Source organism: Triticum urartu, chromosome 3A (genome assembly GCF_056163025.1).
Source record: "Triticum urartu cultivar PI428250 chromosome 3A, HENAU_Tu73, whole genome shotgun sequence".
Classification (NCBI taxonomy): Eukaryota; Viridiplantae; Streptophyta; class Magnoliopsida; order Poales; family Poaceae; genus Triticum; species Triticum urartu.
Genome location: NC_141875.1, coordinates 23,017,659 through 23,045,632, shown reverse-complemented (window position 1 = coordinate 23,045,632; position 27,974 = coordinate 23,017,659). Strand labels below are relative to the sequence as shown.

Sequence of the window (27,974 nt, the reverse complement as noted above, 5' to 3'; positions counted from 1 at the left end):
TTTCTGATGTGTTCCAGTTCTATTAATTGCTTGTAATGAGGCAAAATAAACATTTTGTTTGAGCAAAAACAGTGCTATAATGAGGAAACTAAAGTATATGTATGCACACAACTTTGGAAACTTATGACATGGCAAAACATGAACACTTTTGAAACTTATAAGACAAGGATTATAAGACAATGAATACTGACATCACTATGGAAAAAGGGAAAAACAAGGCTTTTCCCCTCTAGCAGATCTTTTGGGAGCATGTGGACCAAAAACAAATGGCTGATTGGAGCAACTTGCATTATAGGATTAAGCAAAAAAGCATAATGATGTCAAGGCAACTCTTGAATAAACTAGAAAAAGATTCCTCTTGGACATCTGTTTCCATTATTCCTTGGTTTCGATAGTGAAAAAACACTAGAAGAAATAAATGTAACTAAAATTGCAACTAAAAAACAAGAGACAGTTGCGTAGTACAATTTACCTTTGTTATATCATATCCTTCACCATGATCCAAGAAAAGTTGGAAAGTTGCCATGACACAGTTGCAAATTTATTAGTATTTCATCCTGCAAAAGAAGGAAAAACGCAACAAGAAAAGCCATATACCAACAGCTATCTCATCTGCGAAACGTTACTTCCAAACATACTGAGCATATCCAAAAACACACAAACTTGCTGCTGTAAAGATGAAACCTAAAACTGTCAACTTAAATCTACTATTAGAACATTTCATTTTGGATAGTCAAATCATGTAAGTACAGAAGGATAAAAATATTTTCATCTAGCGTCTGTGAGTGTCGACTAAAAAGGAATCATTTCCAAATTCCAAGTTGCTATTGGAAACAAGCACCAAAATTTTGGACAATGCATCTGTGTGTGTAAGTACAGCAGGAGTATGTAGTGTGTTAAAAGAACGTTACAATAGGAGTACACCAATAGTCACACCCGATAAAAGCAAGTTCAGTCTAACGCATTGGAAACAAGTGCCAGCATTTTTTTAATGAAACTAAACAAGGGAGTACAATGGGCAAGCAGCTTTGATATCTGAAAATTTCAGGTTTTTTAGAAATATACTGGTATCTTTAAATTAAATATTCATATAGGAGGGTGGAGCTAGCAACATTTATGAGTACTAACGGAAATAACTATTTTCAAGTTGCCCGAGCAATAGTCACACATAATAAAAATGGACGCGTCTAGGGAGCAGCCGGGTGCTCCCTAGCGTTTTCTGGCAGCCACCCAGATATAGTAAGTTTCGGTCCACCTTTCCAGGATAGGAAAGCATCTGGTCCCCGCCTCCCGATTCCCGCAGCCAACCATCGAGCGGGCAAATCACCTGGTCCTCCCCCTTCGCCCGATCCCTCCCACACCCCTTCTTTTCTCCTCACCTAACCCCCAGCCCCATCTTCTTCTCTCCCAAGCCAAAAGGGACAGCACGCCCCTTCCCCTCACCACTTCCATATCCAAGAAAACCTTCACAGCCCACCAATGGCGGCTCCATTGGTGTTTCTTCTCTAGGCGTCTCGTTCCTGATTGCCTTGCAAAAAGGCAAAAAAAGCAAGGCAAAAAGGTCAGATTTAGCTCATCTTCCAGATCCCCCTCCTCTTTCCCCATGATTTGTACAAGGCTTCAGTTGTGCAAAACATTGTGTAAAAAAGATGTGATGTTAAGCATGTTTAGTCTGATGTTTAGGCAAGTTTCAGCCCCTGATTTGGGAAAATTTAGTGCATTTAGTAGTGTTGTGCACCCCTAAGTGATAGTTCTTCCCAGTTTTCAAATTCTATTTGCAAATCTGTTGCATATGAACACATTTGTAAAACTATAGGCAAGTGCTGATAGTAAATGCTGGGGACAAAAATATTAGGAAAATATAATGCCTTATGCAAGAAAAACAACTGAGCAAAAACAGTACTTATAAGAGGATGAGAAACAACTGATCATGATCTATTTCTGATGTGTTCCAGTTCTATTAATTGCTTATAATGAGGCAAAATAAACATTCTGTGTGAGCAAAAACAGTGCTATAATGAGGAAACTAAAGTATATGTATGCACACAACTTTAGAAACTTATGACATGGCAAAACATGAACACTTTTGAAACTTATAAGACAAGGATTATAAGACAATGAATACTGACATCACTATGGAAAAAGGGAAAAAACATGGCTTTTCCCCTCTAGCAGATCTTTTGGGAGCATGTGGACCAAAAACAAATGGCTGATTGGAGCAACTTGCATTATAGGATTAAGCAAAAAAGCATAATGATGTCAAGGCAACTCTTGAAGAAACTAGAAAAAGATTCCTCTTGGACATTTGTTTCCATTATTCCTTGGTTTCGATAGTGAAAAAACACTAGAAGAAATAAATGTAACTAAAATTGCAACTAAAAAACAAGAGACAGTTGCGTAGTACAATTTACCTTTGTTATAGCATATCCTTCACCATGATCCAAGAAAAGTTGGAAAATTGACATGATACAGTTGCAAATTTATTAGTATTTCATCCTGCAAAAGAAGGAAAAAAACAACAAGAAAAGCCATATACCAACAACTATCTCAGCTGCGAAACGTTACTTCCAAACATACTGAGCATATCCAAAAACACGCAAACTTGCTGCTGTAAAGATGAAACCTAAAACTGTCAACTTAAGTTCTTTGTAACACACAAACATAGGTACTGAAAGCAAAAATAGTCTGGATATAAAAGATCAATCATGCCCATAATGCTAACTTAAGTTTTTCCTAACACTAAACATGCTCTAATCTCTCTGATTTGGGAGTGAATACCATTCTGAAGACACTTCAAAGTACCACTTCTATGGCAGAATGCTTGCTTCCCCAAAATTAATGTTGCCTGCGTTTAAGAAAAACAAAATAAGAAAATATATTATGAAACACAAAAAACAAAAAGCCTATGCTTATATGTACAAACATGATTCATTAATACAAAAAAACCATGCATCTCCAGAAATAATATATTGTCTGACATATATAGTTTGACTTGCCTGATTATATGGTTTGGATTGCCTGATAGTGCACTTTGAATTGCCTGGTTATGTTCAATTGCTATCTTGTGAATCTGGTGTTCTTGCGTTGCTGTGTTGTTTGCTTGCCTGAGTTTAGTGTGGTACTAGCTTGCCTGAACAACGTAAAAATTGCTTTAATTTTTCTGGTTGAAAAAATGCACAGGTTGAACATGATTGAGCTATTTTTGTGTGCTTGGGTAGGTGTGCTATTGGCTTGCCTGTATTTACTGTGCTACTTGCTTGCATCCCTCTGCTGACTTGCTTTACTTTTTCCCATATTCTCAATAAATAAACAGGTTGACAATGATTGACCTGAATGATGAACCAGCTGAAAATAATGATGATCCATTGTACTGTACACAACATGCTACTGGAAATGCAGAATTTGTGGCGGAATCACCTAATCCCCCTATCATCCAAAGAGTCGATGGTGCTGCTACAGAAGCAATGGAGACAGATGGGCAGTCAAGTCATGGGGGCCGTGCTCCGGGCAGTACACAAGTACCTGCAGCTGTAGCAGCTGGGAGTGATGCTCATACCCTTGATGGCACAGGTGTTGCAGGTGATATCTGTGGCACTGTTGGTAATGGTTTGGGTGCTGAAAATGATGATGAAGCTTGGTCACAGCCCAAGGAGCCTTACGTGGGCATGAGGTTCGACACTTTGGATGATGCCAAGGTGCATTACAATGCATATTCCTTGCAAATGGGGTTTTCAATCAAAATGAATAGTTCAAGGAAGGATCTGAAAACCGGGGAGTTGACAAAACAACAGTTTGTTTGCAACAAGTTTCGGAAGCCTGATGTTGATGACGGAGGGGCAGAAAAGATTCCCGTGCTAGATGACATTGTTGAGCAAGCAAAAGATGATAATGAAGATGAGGCTATTGTCTTTCTTGATGATGATAGTAAAGGCAAAAAAGGAGCAAGAAACAAAAAAGAGATAAAATTGTGCAAACTGGTTGCAAAGCTAAGATGATTGTGAAGGTAATAGATGGCAGAAGGGAAGTGATCTACTTTGTTAGTGAGCACAACCATCCATTGGTTGACAAGCCATGTTTGACTAAGTATTTGCGATCACACCAAGGGATCCCGCCAGAAGAAAGGGCCTTCCTTACTCATCTTCATAACTGCAATTTAATTACAGGTATTGAACCACACCCACCTCACTCCCTATCTTCTAACTTTAAGAACCTGGGCATGCCTACTGGTTGTGTGTTTCTTAGCCCATCAACAAGTACATGTTTTTGCTTGAAACATGTCACTGATTTGCTTCAAACAAAATAACTTAGTTTCTTGATAGTGCCACTAAATTGCTTACAACAGTACAAAAAAGACATAAAATGCCTGATTTGTTTCTGGATGCTGGACTTGCCTAATGTTTACCTGTTTGTTGCTCAATGCAAAGTTCCTGCTTGCCTAGTTTTTTTATAAAACAAATTTGGTGTTGAATCTGAACTTGCCTATGATTAGTCTCTTTGTAGCTAAAATGTACAAATAGTACTTGTTTCTGGATGGGGTCAACTTGCCTATGATTGAAATTTGTATTGCTCACTAATGCATAGTTACCCCCCTGGTTTGTTTTGTGTATTTTGCTCATGTGTTGCCTGGGGCATATGGTTGTAGTTGCTTGTATAGCTTCATGAATTGCCCAAGCTTTGCATTTGAGTTGCCTTCCTGAAAATAGAAAAGAAACTATTTTGGCACTGTTTTGTGTAGAAAAAGGATTGACCACCATTGTGACTTCATGTCAACAGGTCGTATGATGCACATCATGTCAGATTTCTATGGGACAGAACTCATTGTACCTTATGACACTAAGCACATTACAAACCTCAAGACGCTCTTGAACAAGGATGATACAAAAGAAGGGGATATGATAGAGACAATTGCTTACTTTAAAGATCAGCAGAGAGAGGATCCAGATTTTTCACAAGATAAAATATGATGAGGAAGACAGGGTTGAGAATATTTTCTGGGTCGATGGTGCAGCAAGGAAGGCGTACGTGGAATCTTGTCATGATTATATCTCCTTTGACACAACGTATATGACTAACATGTACAACATGCCCTTTGCACCATTCATTGGGATTAACAGGCATGGGCAGTCATTCATGTTGGGTTGTGGCTTTGTTAGGCAAGAGTTGGCATCAAGGTTTGATTGGCTATTCCAGACCTTCCTTGAGGCAATGCATAATGTAGCACCCACCAACATCATAACCGACCAAGACATCGCAATGGCACAATCAATTAAAAAGATCTTTCCTACAAGTGTGCACCGCTGTTGCCGCTGGCATATTATGAAAAAAGCACAAGAAAAGCTTGGAGCATTGCTGGGGCGAAACCCTGGCTTGTCCAAAGATTTCAACAACTGTGTTGACTTTAGCTTGACGCCGGAAAAATTTGAGGCAGGGTGGTGTGAGCTGATGACGAAGTATGAGGCTATGACTGACTCCCACTTCGAGAATCTATACAAGTACAGAGAGACATGGGTACCCTGCTACTTCAAGCACCAATTCTTCCCTTTCTTGTAGTCAACTCAACGCAGCGAGGGGTTCAACGCTGTCCTTAAGCGATATGTGAACCCACACAAGTCCATTTTGAACTTTGTGAAGCAATATCAGAAAATCCAAACACACATACTAGTCCGGGAGGGTTCAAAAGACTACAGGATAGGACATTTATAGACTGAAATGTGGTCATCTTACCCAATAGAGAAGCAGGCGTACGGTTCATATACTAGAGACTTGTACAAGAAGTTTTGTGATGAGTTTCAGTTGACTAAAAGGTACAATGTGCGACCGCATGGTGAAAACTTGTATGAGGTTTACCCCAATCAAGAGTGGGTTGCCAAATATGGTTCGAGGGGCTATTTTGGCACGGTGGAAGCTAGTGCGGGAGACTACAGATGTGACTGCTGCAAGATTGAGAGGGACGGCATGCTTTGCTGCCATATCTTGAAAGTTTTCAACCAACTTGGTGTTGATGAAATCCCAGCACAGTAGATACTTAGAAGATGGACACCTATGGCAATTCCCAACGCATCCCCTGCTGTCGAAGAGCAACCTGATAAGATGCCACCACAGTCGAAAGAGAAACTCAGGCACGCAAATTTGATGATGGATTTTGGTAGCCTTGCCCGGGTTGCTAGTGCGTCAGATGCTGCGACGGATATTGTAAAGAAACATATGCGTGGTGCACGTCATGAAATCAAAAATCTCAACATGTCAAAGAAGAAGAAACCAGCAGCACCAACAAGTGGGCCCTCTGGTGGTCCTCCACCATCAGCTGATGGTTCTGCACCACCACCGAGTAACTCTCAGGCAACTCGTGGCCCTGCGGTGCGTCATGAAGGGCTTGCACAAGCCCCTTCTGGACCTAGGCAGCAGCGACCTACTTCTGCGCCACCACCGAGTAACACTCAGGCAACTAGTGGCCCTGCGGTGCGTCCTGATGAACCTGCAGAAACCTCTTCTGGACCTAGGCAGCAGTGACCTACTTCTGCACCATGGAGAAAAAACGCACCAAAACTAACTGGCAACTCTATGAGTGAGGATTGACACCAACAAACAGCGTTCAGGGCTACAGCGATGCAAAAGGGGGATGTACCACTACCCAGGAGCCCTCCCACACAAGGCTGATGGCCTGTACAGCAACTGTCAGGATATGTGCCACTGAACAGTGGAGCAGCACCGCACCTTGCAAGGGGCTCAACAATGACAAGGCCTGTGCAAGCGCTAAGAGGAACTGCGCCACAAGTTTTGATGGATACGGCACTAGCAAGAGGGCCTGCGCGACCTCCTATGGGTCCTAGACCAGCAATTTGGCCTGCACCACAAACTATGGGGGCTATACAACCACCGCGGGGACCTAACGCAGCAAACACAACCTATGTGGCTAGTCCTGGACTGGCACCATTGCATGCGTCAACAGCAACAGTGGATGGCAGGTATGGGCAGCATCCAGGGTCTTCAACTACACAAGAAGAAAATGCCAATGCAATTTCATCTCCTATTGCGCAAGCTCCTGGTGGATATGCGCACCAGCCGCTCAGTATGGCATCTCCACATGCAGCTGTTGCAGCCGCACACGGTACTACGATGGTTGAACCACAGTTTGGAAGACCTGCTACCACACTTGGCCCTACAATTCCTAGAGACCCTCCAAAATCAACAACAAAAGGGAGGGCAAAGTCAAAAAGAATTCAATCAGCACTTGAGCTGCATCCGAAGAGAAAGAACAAGTGCAGCTATTGTGGTTCTTTTAACCACAATGGTGCAAGCTGCCCGACCAGATTGGTGTAATGGTCACACAGTGACCAGATTGCTGAAAAGATGTGTCGAATGGCATTGAAAAGTTAAACTATTTGTGGGTCTGTATGTTTGAACATCCTAAACTATTATTTATGGTTTACGGTTTCTTGTGGCTGACTTGCCTCACACTAGAGTTTTGAGTTGCCTGGTTATAAGTTTTGAGTTGCCTGTTGTGTGCTTTGAATTGCCCGCAAACACACTTGCTCTCCCCATAATGGTCGAAAACTTACATATATAAGATTCTGCAATGCTATAAATGCAACAATTCCCTGGTTATGTAATGATCATACTATTTGTCTTTCCTTTGTCTTTTATGGGTTCTTCTAAATAACTTGCCTCAAATTAAATCTTAAATTGCCTGTTTATGCAATAGAGTTGCCTGGTCCAAGTTGTTATATAGGCAACTCCTCCCCCGGCAGTCCAAAGTTCACAAAAGAGCAAAAGAAACAACACATGCATTTACATGGTTTGTAGTGCGCGTGAGGGGAGAAAAAACTGACCTATGCTAACTTGAGTATGGTTTTCCATGGAGCCTTGTTGTTGGCGTTGTCAACCCACGTGTTAGTCAATTGTTTCCTGGTGCTTGGAATATCCTCAGCTGTGAAATTTGGAACAGCCCTTGCCTCCCAACCGTTTGCTAGCGTCAGAGCAAAAACACCACAGTCGAACCTAAACAAAAAATTGAAAAAAGAACTGGATGCTTACTCTATGTAGTATTGTGTCGCTTGTAAAAAACTGAACAAAACCATAGTTAATATGTGGAAAGAAATGGATGCTTACTCATTATTTTGTTTTGGAACATCGATGTTGGTAAGCCCAAAGTCATCCAGCGAGATGCGGGAACTGGTATAATGCTCTTCCCATAGAGACCGAAAACTTGCAACCATTTTCCTTGCGCGAACATCTAAAGCCTTGTTTTTGAGCGTCCTCCAAGAATCAAGAGTTTCAAAACGTCGATCCCTTATGTTCACGTTAAAAATCCAGTAATGATTGCCTGTTTTAGGTTTTGTCTTGTCGATGTTCTCTAACACTGGGAAACATAATCTGTTAGAAAAAACAAAATGGGTTTAGTATAAAAAATACAATACTAGAAGCTGGATGTAAGCAATTTTTTCTGTGTGCTCTCACAAATTAAGAAAATGGACTGAAGAAGCAAAAATGCACATGCCAGTTTTGTACTAGTGTGAGTAATTTGCCAAAAACAGAAGATGCATAGGCAAGTTATCTACTTATGTAAGTAACCAGCCAAAAATGCACATGCAAGTTGTGCAAAAAATGTAAGCAACTTGCCACAGAAAAGCAATTTCATGAGTGTGGTCAACTTGCCCCCCCCCCCCTAAGAAATATTTACATTTGTGTGAGCAAAAGTTTTAGCATAAAAAGTCATATATAAAAAATGCATTGGTAAAAAGTAAAGAAACCATTAACTTACCATGTCTTTACGGTCCAAGCGATTCGAATTCTTGAACCGGGAAATGAGATCCTTGCCGTTCAATTCCATGTTTTGCATCTGAACCTGATGTAAAAAAGAATACAAACATGACCATGACCTTTTATGAAAAAAGAAAAAGAAAGAAACACAAAACTACGCTATTAGTTGCTTCACGTTTTCTTACCGAGAACCTGATGGGCATCACGAGCTTCTTTGAGTCTGGTGGCAAGTTCATCATTATAGTCTCTATACCAACTTCCATTACATGGCTCAAGACAAAACCTTCCTTCTTCATTGAGTTTGCGAGCTCCCTGACCGTGACAAAGTATTTACCATATTCAATTACCCTTGCGCTGCATGAAAAAAAAGAGGCATTCAGCTCACAAAATCCTTCCATGAATTGCCTACCACCATTTCAACTCGGGAAAAACACATGGGGGCATGGTCATATCAAAGGAGAAACTATTTCAAAAATAAGACTTTCACACTAAGCCAAGTTGCCTGGTTCTATAAATGGATTGCTTGTAAACACAGTTTGAATTGCCTAGATAACATGATAGACCTTGCCTGGGGGAAAGTGCATTGAGCAAAGGCTGACAAAAAGAAATGCAGTGATATACTGTCATACCTGGTATCCACATCTGGTGATTCTTCTTCATTAATTCTTCCATGCAAAATAACTGATGCATACAATCTATTTGCTTCGGGTTTGGACATGTAGACTTTCTTCTCATTATAGTCAATGAAAGGTGACCTCTTGCAAGGAGGTGGCTTGATAATCCTTCTCTCGAATTGATGTGGATGCATCTCTCCTGAACTACTACTGCTGTAAACCTTGCTGCTTGACCCCACTTCTCCTTGGTTGGAACTTTTTTCAGGTGTTTGGTACTCATTTCCTTCTGCTTGAACACATAGTTCATCTATGCCTTCAACGTCCAACAGATAATCATCGTCAGTTATATCGATGATTGGCTAGTTATGTACTGGGAGTTCCTTGAACTCATGCTCTGCAAATGTGCTTGACCCAACATGTTGATGTGCTGTGTTGTCTGCAGATCTTGTGTGCAAATCATCTATCCCTAGATCGAAACTTGGTGCTGGGCAGTACTCTCTGAAAAAATCATTTGATCTTTCGGTGTCCCTTTGCTCAAAATGTTGTTTATCTTTATTCGCTGAACTGTGATTTATGGAGTTGGATTGGGCATTCTTGCTATTTGGATCAACACACCTTGCAAACAGCTCACTCACATCTAGAACATTGATTTCTACTGAATTGCTTGTCTTCCCACTAACACACATGAAATCATGGTACCGCTCCTCCACATCAGAGAAATGGTGAATGTTCCCCTGGCCAGTTGCTTCTACTGCTTCTGGAACACTTGTGGCCTCAGGTTGGGCAAGTACAGTTGAGCAGACAGGCAATTTCCCTAGGGCTCTTAGCAACTTTTGTTCTGGACTTTTTCCCATGGTTACAGCTTCAGGCAGGTCTTGTATCCTTTTGATCTCCATACATGACACCGGAGGGATGTTCTCTTTCTCATTTTTGTGTCCTGCATGATTTAATGCAGGAGCCTCAGGTGATGCCTTGAAGTCTTGCACCTTGGCCCTCTGGATACCATTGGCTGACTGCATCACATTTCCCCGAGACGGGGGAAGCACTTGACCATTTAAGTCACCTAGTGGTTGTGTTCCGCTGTGGTTTCCTGTGCTTACTAGCACTGTGGGTCCCTTCTTGAATTGAACTGGCCTTACTTTTGTGGGGTCCAGTGTTTCCTCTACAGAACTTGCCTGAAAAACAGTTGGTCTTGCTTTCCTCCTTGGACTGAGTTGCCAGAATATGTGATCCACTTGCTTGACATTGGGAATGAAAATTACCCGACTGTTTTGGATCTACTCCTGTAGGTACTGCCTCATCTCCAACTTTGCTGCACAGGGGTGCTGCTGAGCTTGATGGTGTACTCTTTACCACCTGTGTTTTGGCATTCCCATGAATTGCCTCCTTTGTTTCAGAAATTGCCTGTTGTTGCTGCTGAGAAGGACCAGATTTTTTCATGGCTGACTGCCTTGACTTTCCCCCTTGCCCGTACCCGGGATTTTCGGCACGGTATGCTTGCGGATGAATTGCTGTTTCATTCATCACAGATGGCTCCAATACGAAACTGACAGTTTTCTTCATCTTCTTTGATGGCGGGAGTGGTGGTAGTTGGTTTCGACAAGCAATCTTCTGTTCTGTAGCTTCATTTAGAGCACCAAGTTCTCTCATTATTTTCTGTCGAGTCGCCTTTGGGCATATTTCCTTGGGGTTGAATGTGAAGACCATGTCCAAGTCTTCACCCCTCAACAACTCTTTGAACATCCTCCTCGCTTCGGTTGCCATGGACATGTCATCAATATCCAACATTTCTTTCACTTCAAAAATAGGGAAGCGTGGTTTTGGGGAAACAACAATTTTGAATTATGCCATCACAAGGTCTCTGATAGATATCCTATCGGCCTCATCCAATCTTTTTGCCTTTCTGTCCCTCTTCTTTTCAATCAGAAATTGCAGCGTGCATTGTTCATCATCATCGCTGCTTGCTTTTTCAGCTGCGGGATCCTCGTCCCGATCGGAGCCACCATTGCTGCCTGAACCACCATTGCCACCTCCACTGTCATCTTCATCATCTTCATCCTGCTTCCCCTGCCCATCATCTTCCTTGTCTTTGTCATCCCCATCGCCTTGTTCATCGTCATCGTCCTCCTTTCCTTCGTCATCTTCTTTTTCGTCATCCTCTTCTTCTTCATCATCATCATTGTCCTCGTTCCCCAAGTTCCGTCTTTCCCTTCCATCTCAGCACTTGCCCCCTCGTGGTGATCCACCGTTTGTCGTGCTCCCTGGCTACATGATTTCCTCCGAACTCCACTTGATCCATCATGACCATCATCGCTGTCTGAACTGCCATCGCTGTCGCTTTCATCACTACTTTTATCCCTGCCATCTCCCTCACTTTCACTGTCGGCTGCCTCGCTGTCGGAATTAAACGACTCCTCCTCACTTGGTAAGTTGTCTCTTCCGGCTGGTACTCGCTTTCCCTTTCTGTTAGGCTGCCGCCTGCTTGTCTCCGCAGTAGTAGGATCTACCTCCTTTGTCCCCCATTCATCATCATCTATCTTCCCAACCCCAGTCACGAACTTCCCAACTGCATGTGAAATTACAGAACACATATCGTGCACCAACCCTGTGAGCTTCTTTTGCTTCTGTAAAACATAAAAGTGGATGGTAGAGAACATGATAAGTACATATCTTCTATTGAAGATTCTGAAAAAATGGTTGAATGTACAAATGGCGATAAAAGGGGAACAACAGTGAGAGGGAAAAACAAGTGCTAGATAACTTACTGATTTGTCATATGACTTGGGCAATCTTGCGGCAACAAATTTGGTGATTTGGTCCATACTGCCAAACAAGCTATCATCCGCACACCGGGAAAACTCCGTCTTGAGCTGGTGGTTTTATAGCCAAAGAAGATTAAAAAAAACTATGAGTGACAACAATTCCGGCACTCCCATTACCAAAAAAGACCTGAGAAAATGAGGAAAAATAGTACTACTAATAGTCTGAAAATTCTTGCAACCATTATGCCACTTCCCCTGTTGCCTACTATTAGTGGATACTGTAATCAACAAAAAATGAAGAACTAGTATGCAAGTTGCTAGTTTTCAGAACATAAGTTGCTTGTGTTGTTGTGTAAATTTGCTACTTTTCAACATGTAAATTGCTCAGAAAGAAAAAAGCTAAAAAATGTACTACAGAAGCTACTATTAAATACAACAACAAAACAAATCCTTCCTGTGAACATTACCCAACTGTGTGCATGGCAAACGAGAAAGGTTCGAATAAGTCTGATAACTACTTGGACATACTTGAAAATATATGTATGGCACTTGCCCAAAAAGATACATTACCTTGCTTGCTCTTTCAAAGTGAATTGCCTACTCTAAAAAATGGTAGTGTTTCCTAAAAACAATATGACAATGATATATATACTAAAACAGAAAAATGCAGTTACCCGCAATTGGCCATATTCTCCTGGAGCCTTCCTGTCCTTCTTGATAACTCTGCAGATTAAATCTGAATTCCAAACTGAAACCCTTGGTACCAAGTTCGGGATTGGCTCATCAACATCCAGAGAGTCTAGGTACAAGAGCTGAGTAGAGACACGGAAAAAGAACAGAAAGTTTAAGTTAGCTAATGATTGCAAAAAGAAAAGAAAAGATAAGTAGACAAATGGATGCTTAAAAAAACAAAACATCTTGAAGCACTTACAACAAGGTGGAAAACACAACAACAAACAGCCTTCTTGTAGGCATGCCCCGAAGTGAACGCAAGCTTTAATTGATCAACAACAAACTGGCATATATTGGTTTCCGTTATTCCATTAACATCCATGACCGTCGGGAAGCTCTTTGGGGAAATACTCAAACTAGTTGAAGGGGCAAGGAAGCACGAAAAAACAAGATCTAGCCAAGCGCGGACAAAGTCATCATCATGAGATCCTCCCATGTCTACGATCATCTTGCACCATTCTGTGAGGGTTGGGGAGTTCTTGGATGTGATGTTGTAAATACTGTACATTGCCTTTGTGATTTCAGGCCGATTCTCGAAGCACACCTTCCTGCCCCTGTTGGGCAAACCCCATATCCTACGGACACTTGCGGCATCTACATGAATCTTCCCCCTTTCTGGAATGACTATCTGCGAAATCTCCGGGTCGTAATGCTTCATTATCCACTAGCTAAAATCTCCGGGCATGCTACTCGCTGCAAGGTCCAGAATGCCACCAAATTCTTTTCCGATGATGACAACCTTTTGGTCAGGAACCAAGTCCTTGTTCAACTTGAAGAGCCTTGCAGGGGATGCCCTGTTCCTACAACCCTATTGCGCATAAGGAAAAAACAGAAAACAGGGGATTAGCAAAAAAGAAAAAGGTTCATCACAACATAGGCAACTTAGGCAGCATTGCTGGGCAACTGCTCAGTGAAACTGAGGCAACTATGCAAAATACCTCAGTTCCTCCCGTCTTCTGGCGTTTTGCTTTTGGAGGTTGGTCGATGTCTCCACCTTCGACATTTTTATTCCCAGCATCTGCAGCTTGGCTCTCATTACTATTCTCATTAATAATGATATCATCAGGGCGCTTCCTGTCGGGGATATACCCCGCGGTATGACCCGGCTGGAGTTGTAAACCAGCTGGGACTTGGTAAACCGGCAGAGAGTTAAGACAGAGAGTCAAGACAGATGGCTAAGAAAGACGGTAAACCGGCTGGTGTTAAACCGACAGAGTTAGGACATATGGTAGCACCGGCAGGTGTTAAGCCAATCGTAACCCGACAGACAATGTTAAACTGGCAAATGTTAAGAAGCCCAGGAAGGGAAGTCAAAATAGTTTAAGTCTTAGTCCGAGATGGACTCTACATTTAACCCGCCCCTTTAACTTATATAAGGAGGGGCAGGGCTCCCCAAAGAGGGACAAGAAAGAAACAATCTCTAGGGCTAGACAAAACTAGAGGAGAGCCGGTTTACGGCGACTCCCTCATGATGATAATGAGATCTAGCCTCAAACAGCATGTAGGGTTGTTACCGGATGATATTTCCCGGGGTCTGAAGTTGTCTAAACCCTTGTCTTGTGTTGCGTCTCTCGATTCCGCTCAACCCCTCTCAAGCTACCACATAGATGTGTTGGCCTCATGACTAAGTCCTAACACTAAGGACATCTGACGTGTTAATTCCACGACAGTTGGCGCCCACCGTGGGGCCCGCGCACGGTGGTGTTGAGGTCTTGAAGGGATCTTTTTTAGGATCGAGATTCACGGCTTTTCCTGTAAAGAGGAGCCAGTCTACAAGAAATCTACGTGGGCTATGTTTTTTATCAGTAGTATAAGTCAGATCTGAGCAATTACTGGGCGGATTAAATTTGCTGTTCAAACTTTGGATCTGGGATCACGAGATTTGGGTTCAAGAAATCAACCGTCGTTCATGTGGATGAGCGATTAAATAAAAAAGTCGTCGAGACCGGCGTTTTCCGCTGCAACCTATTTTGGCCGGACCGTCAAGTTTCAAGCGATAACTGCTGTCAAATCGGAATTGTCAAGTCGCGCGTCCTCGAGTTGTCCGAGGACAAGGGTCCAGTTTTGTCTCAATTGGATTGCTGATCCTACCTGCTGCCGTACGTTACATCAACCAAGCGAGTCAAAGACGGTCCGGATTGGTCCAAGAGCGGCCGGTCTTTCTCTGTTTCCAACTCGGATTGGCCCCGCCTACCACTGCTCGGCTCCGCGCGCACGGGTGTGAGCACAAAGCGATCCGGCTCGCATCTACTGCTACTACCTCAAAGCCGCCAAGGTTGTGGCCAACGTACAGCCGTCACACCGCTGAACCACCGCGCCTCCGCCATCGCGGGCTCACGCCTCCAACCCGCCAGCTGCTGGCCTTTATAAGTCGCCATCCCTCTGAGCCGTTGCGTCTGTCATGGCCAAATCGCTGCTGAGTTTTCGCCCTCGACGGAGCTGACTCGCCGCCGTCTCCCCCGCTCCGCCGTCCGCGCGACCCAGCCGCCGCCTCCCGCGCGACTCAGCTGCCCGCTCGTCATCCCCGCACCAGCCGGCTCCGGGTCCCCGCCGGGTTGCCTCCGCCCGCGGCCGGGTACCCGGCACCAGCTGGCTCCGGGACCGCGCCGGGTTGCCTCTTCCTCGCCGGCTCGAAGCCTCTCCCTCACCGCGCCCGGCCACCTCCCCGCGTGTGCCGGCTCCGGTCCGCTTCGCCCTCGACCACGAGAGGCCGCGTCGCGGTAGCTGCACCTGCCCATGCCTGACGCGGCTGGCCCGCAGTTTTTTCGCGCCAAAACAGTTCGCCCCGGCTGGAGATGCCCTAATAGAGGCGCCCAGGCCGAGGAGGTGTTGCGACGTGACCTCCTGCACCAAGTTGGACCCGCCGGCGTGCACCTGCATGGACGTGGTCGACAACTGTGCTTCAACCTGCAAGTTCTGCAAGCCTAGACCAGTACACCGGCGACAGCTGGCCCAAGTGCACGGAGGATGTTGCCGGTGGCGGTAACTAGCACACTCGGTGCGTGCGCGCCGATCGAGTGTTTTAACATTTTACTGCCGGTGGCGACAACTGTGGTTCACAATAAAATGGTTGACTGGACTCCAGCAGTACTGCTAGCCTGTAGTATGTTTTAACATTTTAGTGAAATGATGTGACTTGAAAAAAGTTCCAAAAGTTTTCAAAAATGAGTATTTTGAAATAAAATATTCAATAAATCAGAACATATATAGAGAGATTCAAAAAATGTTCGCAATTTTCTAAAAAATGTTTGCTGATTCACAAAATGTTCAATAATTTGAAAACAAATGTTTGGAAAATAAAAAAATGTTCATGATTTTTAAAAAGTTTGTTTATTACAAAATGTTAATGAAATTGAGCAAAATTTTGTCAATTAAAAAAATGTTCTTGAATGGAAAAATATCCTTAAAATTTAAAAACTGTTTGTGAATTACAAAATAGCTTATTCATTCATAAAATGTTTGCTGATACAAAAAATGATCATGCATTTTCAAAAAGATGTTCGTGAATTTCAAAAATTGTTACAACAATTTCCAAACAATTGTTCGTCGATTCTGGAAATGTTCGCCGATTCAAGAATTTTTTTTAAAAATTGTTCATGATGTTTTAAAAAACGTTTGCAAATTGCATAAAATGTTCATAAATTCAAAAAATGTTCTTGATTTTAGAATATGTTTGAAACTTTTTAAAAGTGTACACGAATTTGAAAATGTTCACGAGTTTAATATTTTTTTCATGATTTCAGAAATTGTTCGTGATTTCACGAAATTGAGAGCGATAGTGTCTCTCGGTGATGCAGCAAAATGTGGTCATGGCTATTGAAGAGGTTGATGCAGATGGTCTTCGAGAACTCGTCGTTATCCGAAGAGGAAGAATACGACGATGACTTTTAACGGTTTGTAGGCATGATTTTCAATGATGATATTCGGCACCCTAGGAGTGGATCACATTTCGGCCGCATACACATCAAACGTGATAGAGCCGATGGCCATGCCAAGACCATGAGAGACAACTTTGATCCACAACCAACCTATCCGAAGAAGTACTTATGCCAGCTCTTTCGGAAGCACACAAGTCTTTTTCTGACCATTGCAAAAGCCTAAAGCAGTGATCTATGTTTTTGGACCCGAGTACTTGAGAGCATCCAACAAGACTCCGAGAGGTTGATGACAGTAAGTGAAGCAAGAGGATGGCCATGGATGCTTGGATACCTGGTTAATTGCTAGTTGGGTGTTGGGCGACCAGTAAATGACTCGGGATGGTTTACTCGTGGTACAGTGAACATGAATCCAACTCTTAACCAGGCACTTCTACAAGTGTGGATGTGCTAACACTCCCACTAACGCCAGTGGGAGTAGGCCAAGAATTAAACTCTACCAACCAAAATGTACGAGAACTACTATGTAGATGATACTGAGTGGCGTGATTGTTGTACGATGATCATCCAATCCAGCTTAGCGCTCTAGTTATTGTTGTATGCACATTTTTTATAGCATCAGGATGGTCCATAGGACACTTCGGCCTTTTCTAGTTGGGTATTGCAGAACCAATAAATGGCTCTGCATTGATTACTCGTGGTAAAGCTAACAAAAATCCAACTTTTCGCTCTTAGTATCTACTCAATGCCCACTTTCACTTTTATTTTCTCGAGTTATGTATAGATATGCAAAGATATACCCACAGCAACGCGCGGGGCATCTTCTAGTTTCATTCCTAATTCTCCCATATTAAATATCTCCTCTATTTACATGCATATTATAAAGCAATGTTGCTATGTCTAAATTCTACTGTCATTTACCAGCAGATTCCAAACACCCACTTTCTCAAACAAGGTATCTATCCATTATATTTGATTAGAGTTGGTGTATTTGACAAGGAGTAACTTGTTTGATCATTCTTAACTTGTACCTAACGTTTAACATATGCACATCAAAAAATTGATGTGAGACTTATGATGTGCAACTCTGATGTTCTATTTAGAGATGGACCAATAGGGCGTGGACACGAGGTAATGCATTAGTTTCCGTTGGTTCCGTAGTTACCCTCATTGATAATGCATGGTTCATTTTCACCATGGCACCAATGGAGCTCGCATCAATAATCAACTAGAGTATAAACTTCAATAGAAAACGTGCAAGATAAGATGATGAATATGACATTCTTAGGTCGCTTTTAGAGAGCATCAGAAACGAGGATGATAGGTAGATGATGAATTGATCATCTCTCTAATGTTGGTGGAGATTGGTAGTTGGGTGTCTTTTTTTGATGAAAGAACATTTTATTAAAGCATCAAGATGATCCGTAGGATACCCGGTTTCTTCGTAGTTGGGTGTTGTGCTCTGAATAAATGGCTCAGGATGGTATACTCATGGTAAAGGAAACATGAATCCAACTCTTACGGGGCACTTGTACATGTATGGATGTTGTAACACTCTTCCACTAACATGAATGGGAGTCGGCCAAGAATTAAATTCCATCGACCAAACATTTAGGGAACTACTCTTCGGATGATAATTAGTGGTCCAATTGGTGTACGATGATCAATCAATCTAGCTTAGCATGCCAATTTTTGTTGTACTCGCACTTTATTATAGCATCAAGATGATACGTAGGACACTTCATCCTTTTGTAGTTGGGTGTTGTGCATTCAATAAATGGGTCACATGGCTTACTTGTGGTAAAGCTAACACAAATCCGACTTTCACCCGTCACTAGTAGCTATGTGGATGTGATAAATTAAAGAATCAACATGTATGGCATCCATGTGTATGCGCCATATTTTTCTCAGACTTATACTTTGGTGAATATTTATAATGCTGGAGCGAAACTAGGATGCGTACAATATATATTTGGTCGTCCGATTATGATCGATCAATGGGTGTTGTGGTTTGTCACATGCGCATAATGTCGTCGGTGTGCCCGATCTTCTAGACAAAGTGTGCTAGTCCTTTCATGCTCGTACTTCTGCTCATTGGATAGTTGTAAAAAGAATTCGCAGACACTTGAAGTTTACATCAAGTCATGGTGTGACATTGGTCAAGTCGGACTCTACACTTGTAAGTGACTTTTCTGATGCTGATTGGGCAGGTTGTCCAGATGACAGAAGGTCTATAGTTGGTTTTGCGGTTCTTGTTGGCGGTAATCTTGTTTCTTGGACTGCTCGTAAACAGGCTATAGTGTCTAGATCAAGTACAGAGGCTGAGTACAAGCCACTCGTAAATGCAACGACCGAGGAAATATGGATACAAAGTTTGTTAAGTGAATTGGATGTTGAACATTTAGAGGTTGCGTCATTATGGTGTGACAATCTTGGAGCCACATTCCTGTCAGTCAATCCAGTCTTCCATGTGAGGAGAAAACACATTTATGTGGATTATCACTTTGTCTTTGTTCGAGAAAGAGTGGCTAATTGCTTGATATGCGGTTTATTACCATAGGTAACGAAGGTGCAGATGGCTTCACCAAGTCATTGTCAATGAAACAGCAAGAGCCTTTCAGACGCAATGTCAACTAATATAAATTGTCATTTAGAGGGGAAGTTACAATGTGTGTTAGGTGTTGGGTGAGTTACATGTATACTTGAGATCCGGTTGTTAGAGTAGATAAAACTATTGTAGAGATACGCACATATCTATTATATCATTTGCGTAAAAATCAAGAACAACAACCGGACCCTAGCGATGTAAGTAACTTATCTCAAGGCCGGCCTTGCTGTCCATATTAACACACATGGGTCCATGCACATGGCATACGCTTCCATCCTACATTACAATGTGCTAGTCATCAATGGTCATGTGCCACGCCTTAGCTGGCCAACAACATGTACGGCATCATCTGTGTACATGCACAATCCTTTTCTCTCGATTTACACTGGTAAATACTTACTCCCTCCGTCTCATAATGTAAGATTTTTTGAGCCCAAAAACGTCTTACATTGTGAAATGGAGGTAGTACTTACAAAGCTCATCTGGTAGCCCAATAGTTGTACGATATGATCAATCAGTGGTGTGCTGCGGTTTGTCGTACGCGCATAATGTCATCCATCTGCACGATCTGCTAGACAATAATAGTGAAGTGCGACGTCTTATCTGATCAACCTGCGACGTCTCGTGAGGCTATATATACCGGCCAAACGCAGAAGCGAGATTTGCAGGCCAGCCGAAGAGGCAAAGCAAACATACCAGACATGAAGATGATGACATGCATCGTCGCTAGCATCCTGCTGATGCTTTCACAGGAGGCCTCCTTGCCGTCGCCGGCCGCCCCTCCGTCGCCGACGACGTGGTGGGCTCCATCCTCCTGCCGAGCCAAGGCAAAGGTATATATATACGATGCACATGCATGCATGCATGCCCGCAGAGAACTCATTTCTCCAGTTGCACGAATGAAAGAACTGACGAACATACGTACGTACAGCGTCGTGGTGCAGGTGGAGGCGAGGAGGTCCAAGGAGGAGCAACAGTCATGGCCATGGGGGGAGGCGGCCGTGGAAGTGCTGCGACACAGCTAAGCTAGAGAGCTCTTTTATACAGTACCAAATCTCCAAACACGTAGAATATATACTAGTATTTGCAGCAATTTTAGGTGTGGCAGCCGCCAAGGCATGCCAGATTGCTGGCTACGCCCCTGATGACACGAGAACAAAAATTTAAAATACATATGACTTGTTATATTTGATTATGTATAGTTGTAACAATATTTATTGTACATAATTAGGAAAAATCAATGGAAAATATTTTTTTCATGCATGATTTACATGTTCAGGCGGACCTTATCCTATTCATAATTGTATGATGAGATTACATCCTTGAATGTTGAGATAAATAAGTTAAAATGAATTTCGGTACAAAAATTGTTCTTTCCCATTTTCAAGTCAAGCGATAAACAATTACTTTTAAATCTACTATTAGAACATTTCATTTTGGATAGTCAAATCATGTAAGTACAGAAGGATAAAAATATTTTCATCTAGCGTCTGTGAGTGTCGACTAAAAAGGAATCATTTCCAAATTCCAAGTTGCTATTGGAAACAAGCACCAAAATTTTGGACAATGCATCTGTGTGTGTAAGTACAGCAGGAGTATGTAGTGTGTTAAAAGAACGTTACAATAGGAGTACACCAATAGTCACACCCGATAAAAGCAAGTTCAGTCTAACGCATTGGAAACAAGTGCCAGCATTTTTTAATGAAACTAAACAAGGGAGTACAATGGGCAAGCAGCTGTGATATCTGAAAATTTCAGGTTTTTTAGAAATATACTGGTATCTTTAAATTAAATATTCATATAGGAGGGTGGAGCCAGCAACATTTATGAGTACTAACGGAAATAACTATTTTCAAGTTGCCCGAGCAATAGTCACACATAATAAAAATGGACGCGTCTAGGGAGCAGCCGGGTGCTCCCTAGCGTTTCCTGGCAGCCACCCAGATATAGTAAGTTTCTATCCACCTTTCCTGGATAGGAAAGCATCTGGTCCCTGCCTCCCGATTCCCGCAGCCAACCATCAAGCGGGCAAATCACCTGGTCCTCTCCCTTCGCCCGATCCCTCCCACACCCCTTCTTTTCTCCTCACCTAACCCCCAGCCCCATCTTCTTCTCTCCCAAGCCAAAAGGGACAGCACGCCCCTTCCCCTCACCACTTCCATATCCAAGAAAACCTTCACAGCCCACCAATGGCGGCTCCATTGGTGTTTCTTCTCTAGGCGTCTCGTTCCTGATTGCCTTGCAAAAAGGCAAAAAAAGCAAGGCAAAAAGGTCAGATTTAGCTCATCTTCCAGATCCCCCTCCTCTTTCCCCATGATTTGTACAAGGCTTCAGTTGTGCAAAACATTGTGTAAAAAAGATGTGATGTTAAGCATGTTTAGTCTGATGTTTAGGCAAGTTTCAGCCCCTGATTTGGGAAAATTTAGTGCATTTAGTAGTGTTGTGCACCCCTAAGTGATAGTTCTTCCCAGTTTTCAAATTCTATTTGCAAATCTGTTGCATATGAACACATTTGTAAAACTATAGGCAAGTGCTGATAGTAAATGCTGGGGACAAAAATATTAGGAAAATATAATGCCTTATGCAAGAAAAACAACTGAGCAAAAACAGTACTTATAAGAGGATGAGAAACAACTGATCATGATCTATTTCTGATGTGTTCCAGTTCTATTAATTGCTTATAATGAGGCAAAATAAACATTCTGTGTGAGCAAAAACAGTGCTATAATGAGGAAACTAAAGTATATGTATGCACACAACTTTAGAAACTTATGACATGGCAAAACATGAACACTTTTGAAACTTATAAGACAAGGATTATAAGACAATGAATACTGACATCACTATGGAAAAAGGGAAAAAACATGGCTTTTCCCCTCTAGCAGATCTTTTGGGAGCATGTGGACCAAAAACAAATGGCTGATTGGAGCAACTTGCATTATAGGATTAAGCAAAAAAGCATAATGATGTCAAGGCAACTCTTGAAGAAACTAGAAAAAGATTCCTCTTGGACATTTGTTTCCATTATTCCTTGGTTTCGATAGTGAAAAAACACTAGAAGAAATAAATGTAACTAAAATTGCAACTAAAAAACAAGAGACAGTTGCGTAGTACAATTTACCTTTGTTATAGCATATCCTTCACCATGATCCAAGAAAAGTTGGAAAATTGACATGATACAGTTGCAAATTTATTAGTATTTCATCCTGCAAAAGAAGGAAAAAACAACAAGAAAAGCCATATACCAACAACTATCTCAGCTGCGAAACGTTACTTCCAAACATACTGAGCATATCCAAAAACACGCAAACTTGCTGCTGTAAAGATGAAACCTAAAACTGTCAACTTAAGTTCTTTGTAACACACAAACATAGGTACTGAAAGCAAAAATAGTCTGGATATAAAAGATCAATCATGCCCATAATGCTAACTTAAGTTTTTCCTAACACTAAACATGCTCTAATCTCTCTGATTTGGGAGTGAATACCATTCTGAAGACACTTCAAAGTACCACTTCTATGGCAGAATGCTTGCTTCCCCAAAATTAATGTTGACTGCGTTTAAGAAAAACAAAATAAGAAAATATATTATGAAACACAAAAAACAAAAAGCCTATGCTTATATGTACAAACATGATTCATTAATACAAAAAAACCATGCATCTCCAGAAATAATATATTGTCTGACATATATAGTTTGACTTGCCTGATTATATGGTTTGGATTGCCTGATAGTGCACTTTGAATTGCCTGGTTATGTTCAATTGCTATCTTGTGAATCTGGTGTTCTTGCGTTGCTGTGTTGTTTGCTTGCCTGAGTTTAGTGTGGTACTAGCTTGCCTGAACAACGTAAAAATTGCTTTAATTTTTCTGGTTGAAAAAATGCACAGGTTGAACATGATTGAGCTATTTTTGTGTGCTTGGGTAGGTGTGCTATTGGCTTGCCTGTATTTACTGTGCTACTTGCTTGCATCCCTCTGCTGACTTGCTTTACTTTTTCCCATATTCTCAATAAATAAACAGGTTGACAATGATTGACCTGAATGATGAACCAGCTGAAAATAATGATGATCCATTGTACTGTACACAACATGCTACTGGAAATGCAGAATTTGTGGCGGAATCACCTAATCCCCCTATCATCCAAAGAGTCGATGGTGCTGCTACAGAAGCAATGGAGACAGATGGGCAATCAAGTCATGGGGGCCGTGCTCCGGGCAGTACACAAGTACCTGCAGCTGTAGCAGCTGGGAGTGATGCTCATACCCTTGATGGCACAGGTGTTGCAGGTGATATCTGTGGCACTATTGGTAATGGTTTGGGTGCTGAAAATGATGATGAAGCTTGGTCACAGCCCAAGGAGCCTTACGTGGGCATGAGGTTCGACACTTTGGATGATGCCAAGGTGCATTACAATGCATATTCCTTGCAAATGGGGTTTTCAATCAAAATGAATAGTTCAAGGAAGGATCTGAAAACCGGGGAGTTGACAAAACAACAGTTTGTTTGCAACAAGTTTCGGAAGCCTGATGTTGATGACGGAGGGGCAGAAAAGATTCCCGTGCTAGATGACATTGTTGAGCAAGCAAAAGATGATAATGAAGATGAGGCTATTGTCTTTCTTGATGATGATAGTAAAGGCAAAAAAGGAGCAAGAAACGAAAAAGAGATAAAATTGTGCAAACTGGTTGCAAAGCTAAGATGATTGTGAAGGTAATAGATGGCAGATGGAAAGTGATCTACTTCGTTAGCGAGCACAACCATCCATTGGTTGACAAGCCATGTTTGACTAAGTATTTGCGATCAGACCAAGGGAGCCCGCCAGAAGAAAAGGGCCTTCCTTACTCATCTTCATAACTGCAATTTAACTACAGGTATTGAACCACGCCCACCTCACTCCCTATCTTCTAACTTTAAGAACCTGGGCATGCCTACTGGTTGTGTGTTTCTTAGCCCATCAACAAGTACCTGTTTTTGCTTGAAACATGTCACTGATTTGCTTCAAACAAAATAACTTAGTTGCTTGATAGTGCCACTAAATTGCTTACAACAGTACAAAAAAGACATAAAATGCCTGATTTGTTTCTGGATGCTGGACTTGCCTAATGTTTACCTGTTTGTTGCTCAATGCAAAGTTCATGCTTGCCTAGTTTTTTTATAAAACAAATTTGGTGTTGAATCTGAACTTGCCTATGGTTAATCTCTTTGTAGCTAAAATGTACAAATAGTACTTGTTTCTAGATGGGGTCAACTTGCCTATGATTGAAATTTGTGTTGCTCACTAATGCATAGTTACCCCCCTGGTTTGTTTTGTGTATTTTGCTCATGTGTTGCCTGGGGCATATGGTTGTAGTTGCTTGTATAGCTTCATGAATTGCCCAAGGTTTGCATTTGAGTTGCCTTGCTGAAAACAGAAACGAAACTATTTTTGGCACTATTTTTTGTGTAGAAAAAGGATTGACCACCATTGTGACTTCATGTCAATAGGTCGTATGATGCACATCATATCAGATTTCTATGGGACAGAACTCATTGTACCTTATGGCACTAAGCACATTACAAACCTCAAGACGCTCTTGAACAAGGATGATACAAAAGAAGGGGATATGATAGAGACAATTGCTTACTTTAAAGATCAGCAGAGAGAGGATCCAGATTTTTTTACAAGATAAAATATGATGAGGAAGACAGGGTTGAGAATATTTTCTGGGTCGATGGTGCAGCAAGGAAGGCGTACGTGGAATCTTGTCATGATTGTATCTCCTTTGACACAACGTATATGACTAACATGTACAACATGCCCTTTGCACCATTCATTGGTATTAACAGGCATGGGCAGTCATTCATGTTGGGTTGTGGCTTTGTTAGGCAAGAGTTGGCATCAAGCTTTGATTGGCTATTCCAGACCTTCCTTGAGGCAATGCATAATGTAGCACCCACCAACATCATAACCGACCAAGACATCGCAATGGCACAATCAATTAAAAAGATCTTTACTACAGTGTGCATCGCTGTTGCCGCTGGCATATTATGAAAAAAGCACAAGAAAAGCTTGGAGCATTGCTGGGGCGAAACCCTGGCTTGTCCAAAGATTTCAACAACTGTGTTGACTTTAGCTTGACGCCGGAAGAATTTGAGGTAGGGTGGTGTGAGCTGATGATGAAGTATGAGGCTATGACTGACTCCCACTTCGAGAATCTATACAAGTACAGAGAGACATGGGTACCCTACTACTTCAAGCATCAATTCTTCCCTTTCTTGCAGTCAACTCAACGCAGCGAGGGGTTCAACGCTGTCCTTAAGCGATATGTGAACCCACACAAGTCCATTTTGAACTTTGTGAAGCAATATCAGAAAATCCAAACACACATACTAGTCCGGGAGGGTTCAAAAGACTACGGGATAGGACATTTACAGACTGAAATGTGGTCATCTTACCCAATAGAGAAGCAGGCGTACGGTTCGTATACTAGGGACTTGTACAAGAAGTTTCGTGATGAGTTTCAGTTGACTACAAGGTACAATGTGCGACCGCATGGTGAAAATTGTATGAGGTTTACCCCAATCAAGAGTGGGTTGCCAAATATGGTTCTAGGGGCTATTTTGCCATGGTGGAAGCTAGTGCGGGAGACTACAGATGTGACTGCTGCAAGATTGAGAGGGACGGCATGCTTTGCTGCCATATCTTTAAAGTTTTCAACCAACTTGGTGTTGATGAAATCCCAGCGCAGTACATACTTAGAAGATGGACACCTATGGAAATTCCCAACGCACCCCCTGCTGTCGAAGAGCAAGCTGATGAGATGCCACCACAGTCGAAAAAGGAACTCAGGCATGCAAATTTGATGATGGATTTTGGTAGCCTTGCCCGGGTTGCTAGTGCGTCAGATGTTGCGACGGATATTGTAAAGAAACATATGCGTGGTGCGCGTCATGAAATCAAAAATCTCAACATGTCAAAGAAGAAGAAACCGGCAGCACCAACAAGTGGGCCCTCTGGTGGTCCTCCACCATCAGCTGATGGTTCTGCACCACCACCGAGTAACTCTCAGGCAACTGGTGGCCCTGCGGTGCGTCCTGAAGGGCCCGCACAAGCCCCTTCTGGACCTAGGCAGCAGCGACCTACTTATGCGCCACCACCGAGTAACACTCAGGCAACTAGTGGCCCTGCGGTGCGTCCTGATGAACCTGCACAAACCTCTTCTGGACCTAGGCAGCAGCGACCTACTTCTGCACCGTGGAGAAAAAACGCACCAAAACTAACTGGCAACTCTATGAGTGAGGATTGACACCAACAAACAGCATTCAGGGCTGCAGCGATGCAAAAGGGGGATGTACCACTACCCAGGAGCCCTCCCACACAAGGCTGCTGGCCTTTACAGCAAATGTCAGGATATGTGCCACTGAACAGTGGAGCAGCACCGCACCTTGCAAGGGGCTCAACAATGACAAGGTCTGTGCAAGCGCTAAGAGGAGCTGCGCCACAACTTTTCATGGATATGGCACTAGCAAGAGGGCCTGCGCGACCTCCTATGGGTCCTAGACCAGCAATTTGGCCTGCACCACAAACTATGGGGGCTATACAACCATCGCGGGGGCCTAACGCAGCAAACACAACCTATGTGGCTAGTCCTGGACTGGCACCATTGCATGCGTCAACAGCAACAGTGGATGGCAGGTATGGGCAGCATCCAGGGTCTTCAACTACACAAGAAGAAAATGCCAATGATTTCATCTCCTATTGCGCAAGCTCCTGGTGGATATGCGCACCAGCCGCTCAGTATGGCATCTCTACATGCAGCTGTTGCAGCCGCACACGGTACTACGATGGTTGAACCATAGTTTGGAAGACCTGCTACCACACTTGGCCCTACAATTCCTAGAGACCCTCCAAAATCAACAACAAAAGGGAGGGAAAAGTCAAAAAGAATTCAATCAGCACTTGAGCTGCATCCGAATAGAAAGAACAAGTGCAGCTATTGTGGTTCTTTTAACCACAATGGTGCAAGCTGCCCGACCAGATTGGTGTAATGGTCACACAGTGACCAGATTGCTGAAAAGATGTGTCGAATGGCATTGACAAGTTAAACTATTTGTGGGTCTGTATGTTTGAACATCCTAAACTATTATTTATGGTTTACAGTTTCTTGTGGCTGACTTGCCTCACACTAGAGTTTTGAGTTGCCTGGTTATAAGTTTTGAGTTGCCTGTTGTGTGCTTTGAATTGCCCGCAAACACACTTGCCCTCCCCATAATGGTCGAAAACTTACATATATAAGATTCTGCAATGCTATAAATGCAACAATTCCCTGGTTATGTAATGATCATACTATTTGTCTTTCCTTTGTCTTTTATGGGTTCTTCTAAATAACTTGCCTCAAATTAAAGCTTAAATTGCATGTTTATGCAATAGAGTTACCTGGTCCAAGTTGTTATACAGGCAACTCCTCCCCCGGCAGTCCAAAGTTCACAAAAGAGCAAAAGAAACAACACATGCATTTACATGGTTTGTAGTGCGCGTGAGGGGAGAAAAAACTGACCTATGCTAACTTGAGTATGGTTTTCCATGGAGCCTTGTTGTTGGCGTTGTCAACCCATGTGTTAGTCAATTGTTTCCTGGTGCT

The 27,974-nt window shown here is 42.5% G+C and overlaps 1 protein-coding gene, 1 long non-coding RNA gene and 2 pseudogenes across 2 annotated transcripts; all 4 read left to right on the top strand.

Moving 5' to 3' along the window:
• Positions 1-2,589: 2,589 nt before the first annotated feature.
• LOC147978017 (protein FAR1-RELATED SEQUENCE 5-like) lies at positions 2,590-4,146 on the top strand (annotated as a pseudogene).
• Positions 4,147-6,732: 2,586 nt separating this feature from the next.
• On the top strand, positions 6,733-7,320 carry LOC147978016 (uncharacterized). Its single transcript, XM_087514621.1, has one exon. It carries the CDS (start codon positions 6,733-6,735, stop codon positions 7,318-7,320), a length of 588 nt encoding a protein of 195 aa, XP_087370747.1.
• Positions 7,321-20,006: 12,686 nt separating this feature from the next.
• On the top strand, positions 20,007-20,614 carry LOC125547785 (uncharacterized). The gene is made up of 2 exons (XR_007300773.2): positions 20,007-20,184; positions 20,283-20,614. It is a non-coding gene; the product is annotated as an uncharacterized LOC125547785 (long non-coding RNA).
• Positions 20,615-25,270: 4,656 nt separating this feature from the next.
• On the top strand, positions 25,271-26,639 carry LOC147978015 (protein FAR1-RELATED SEQUENCE 5-like; annotated as a pseudogene).
• Positions 26,640-27,974: the final 1,335 nt, after the last annotated feature.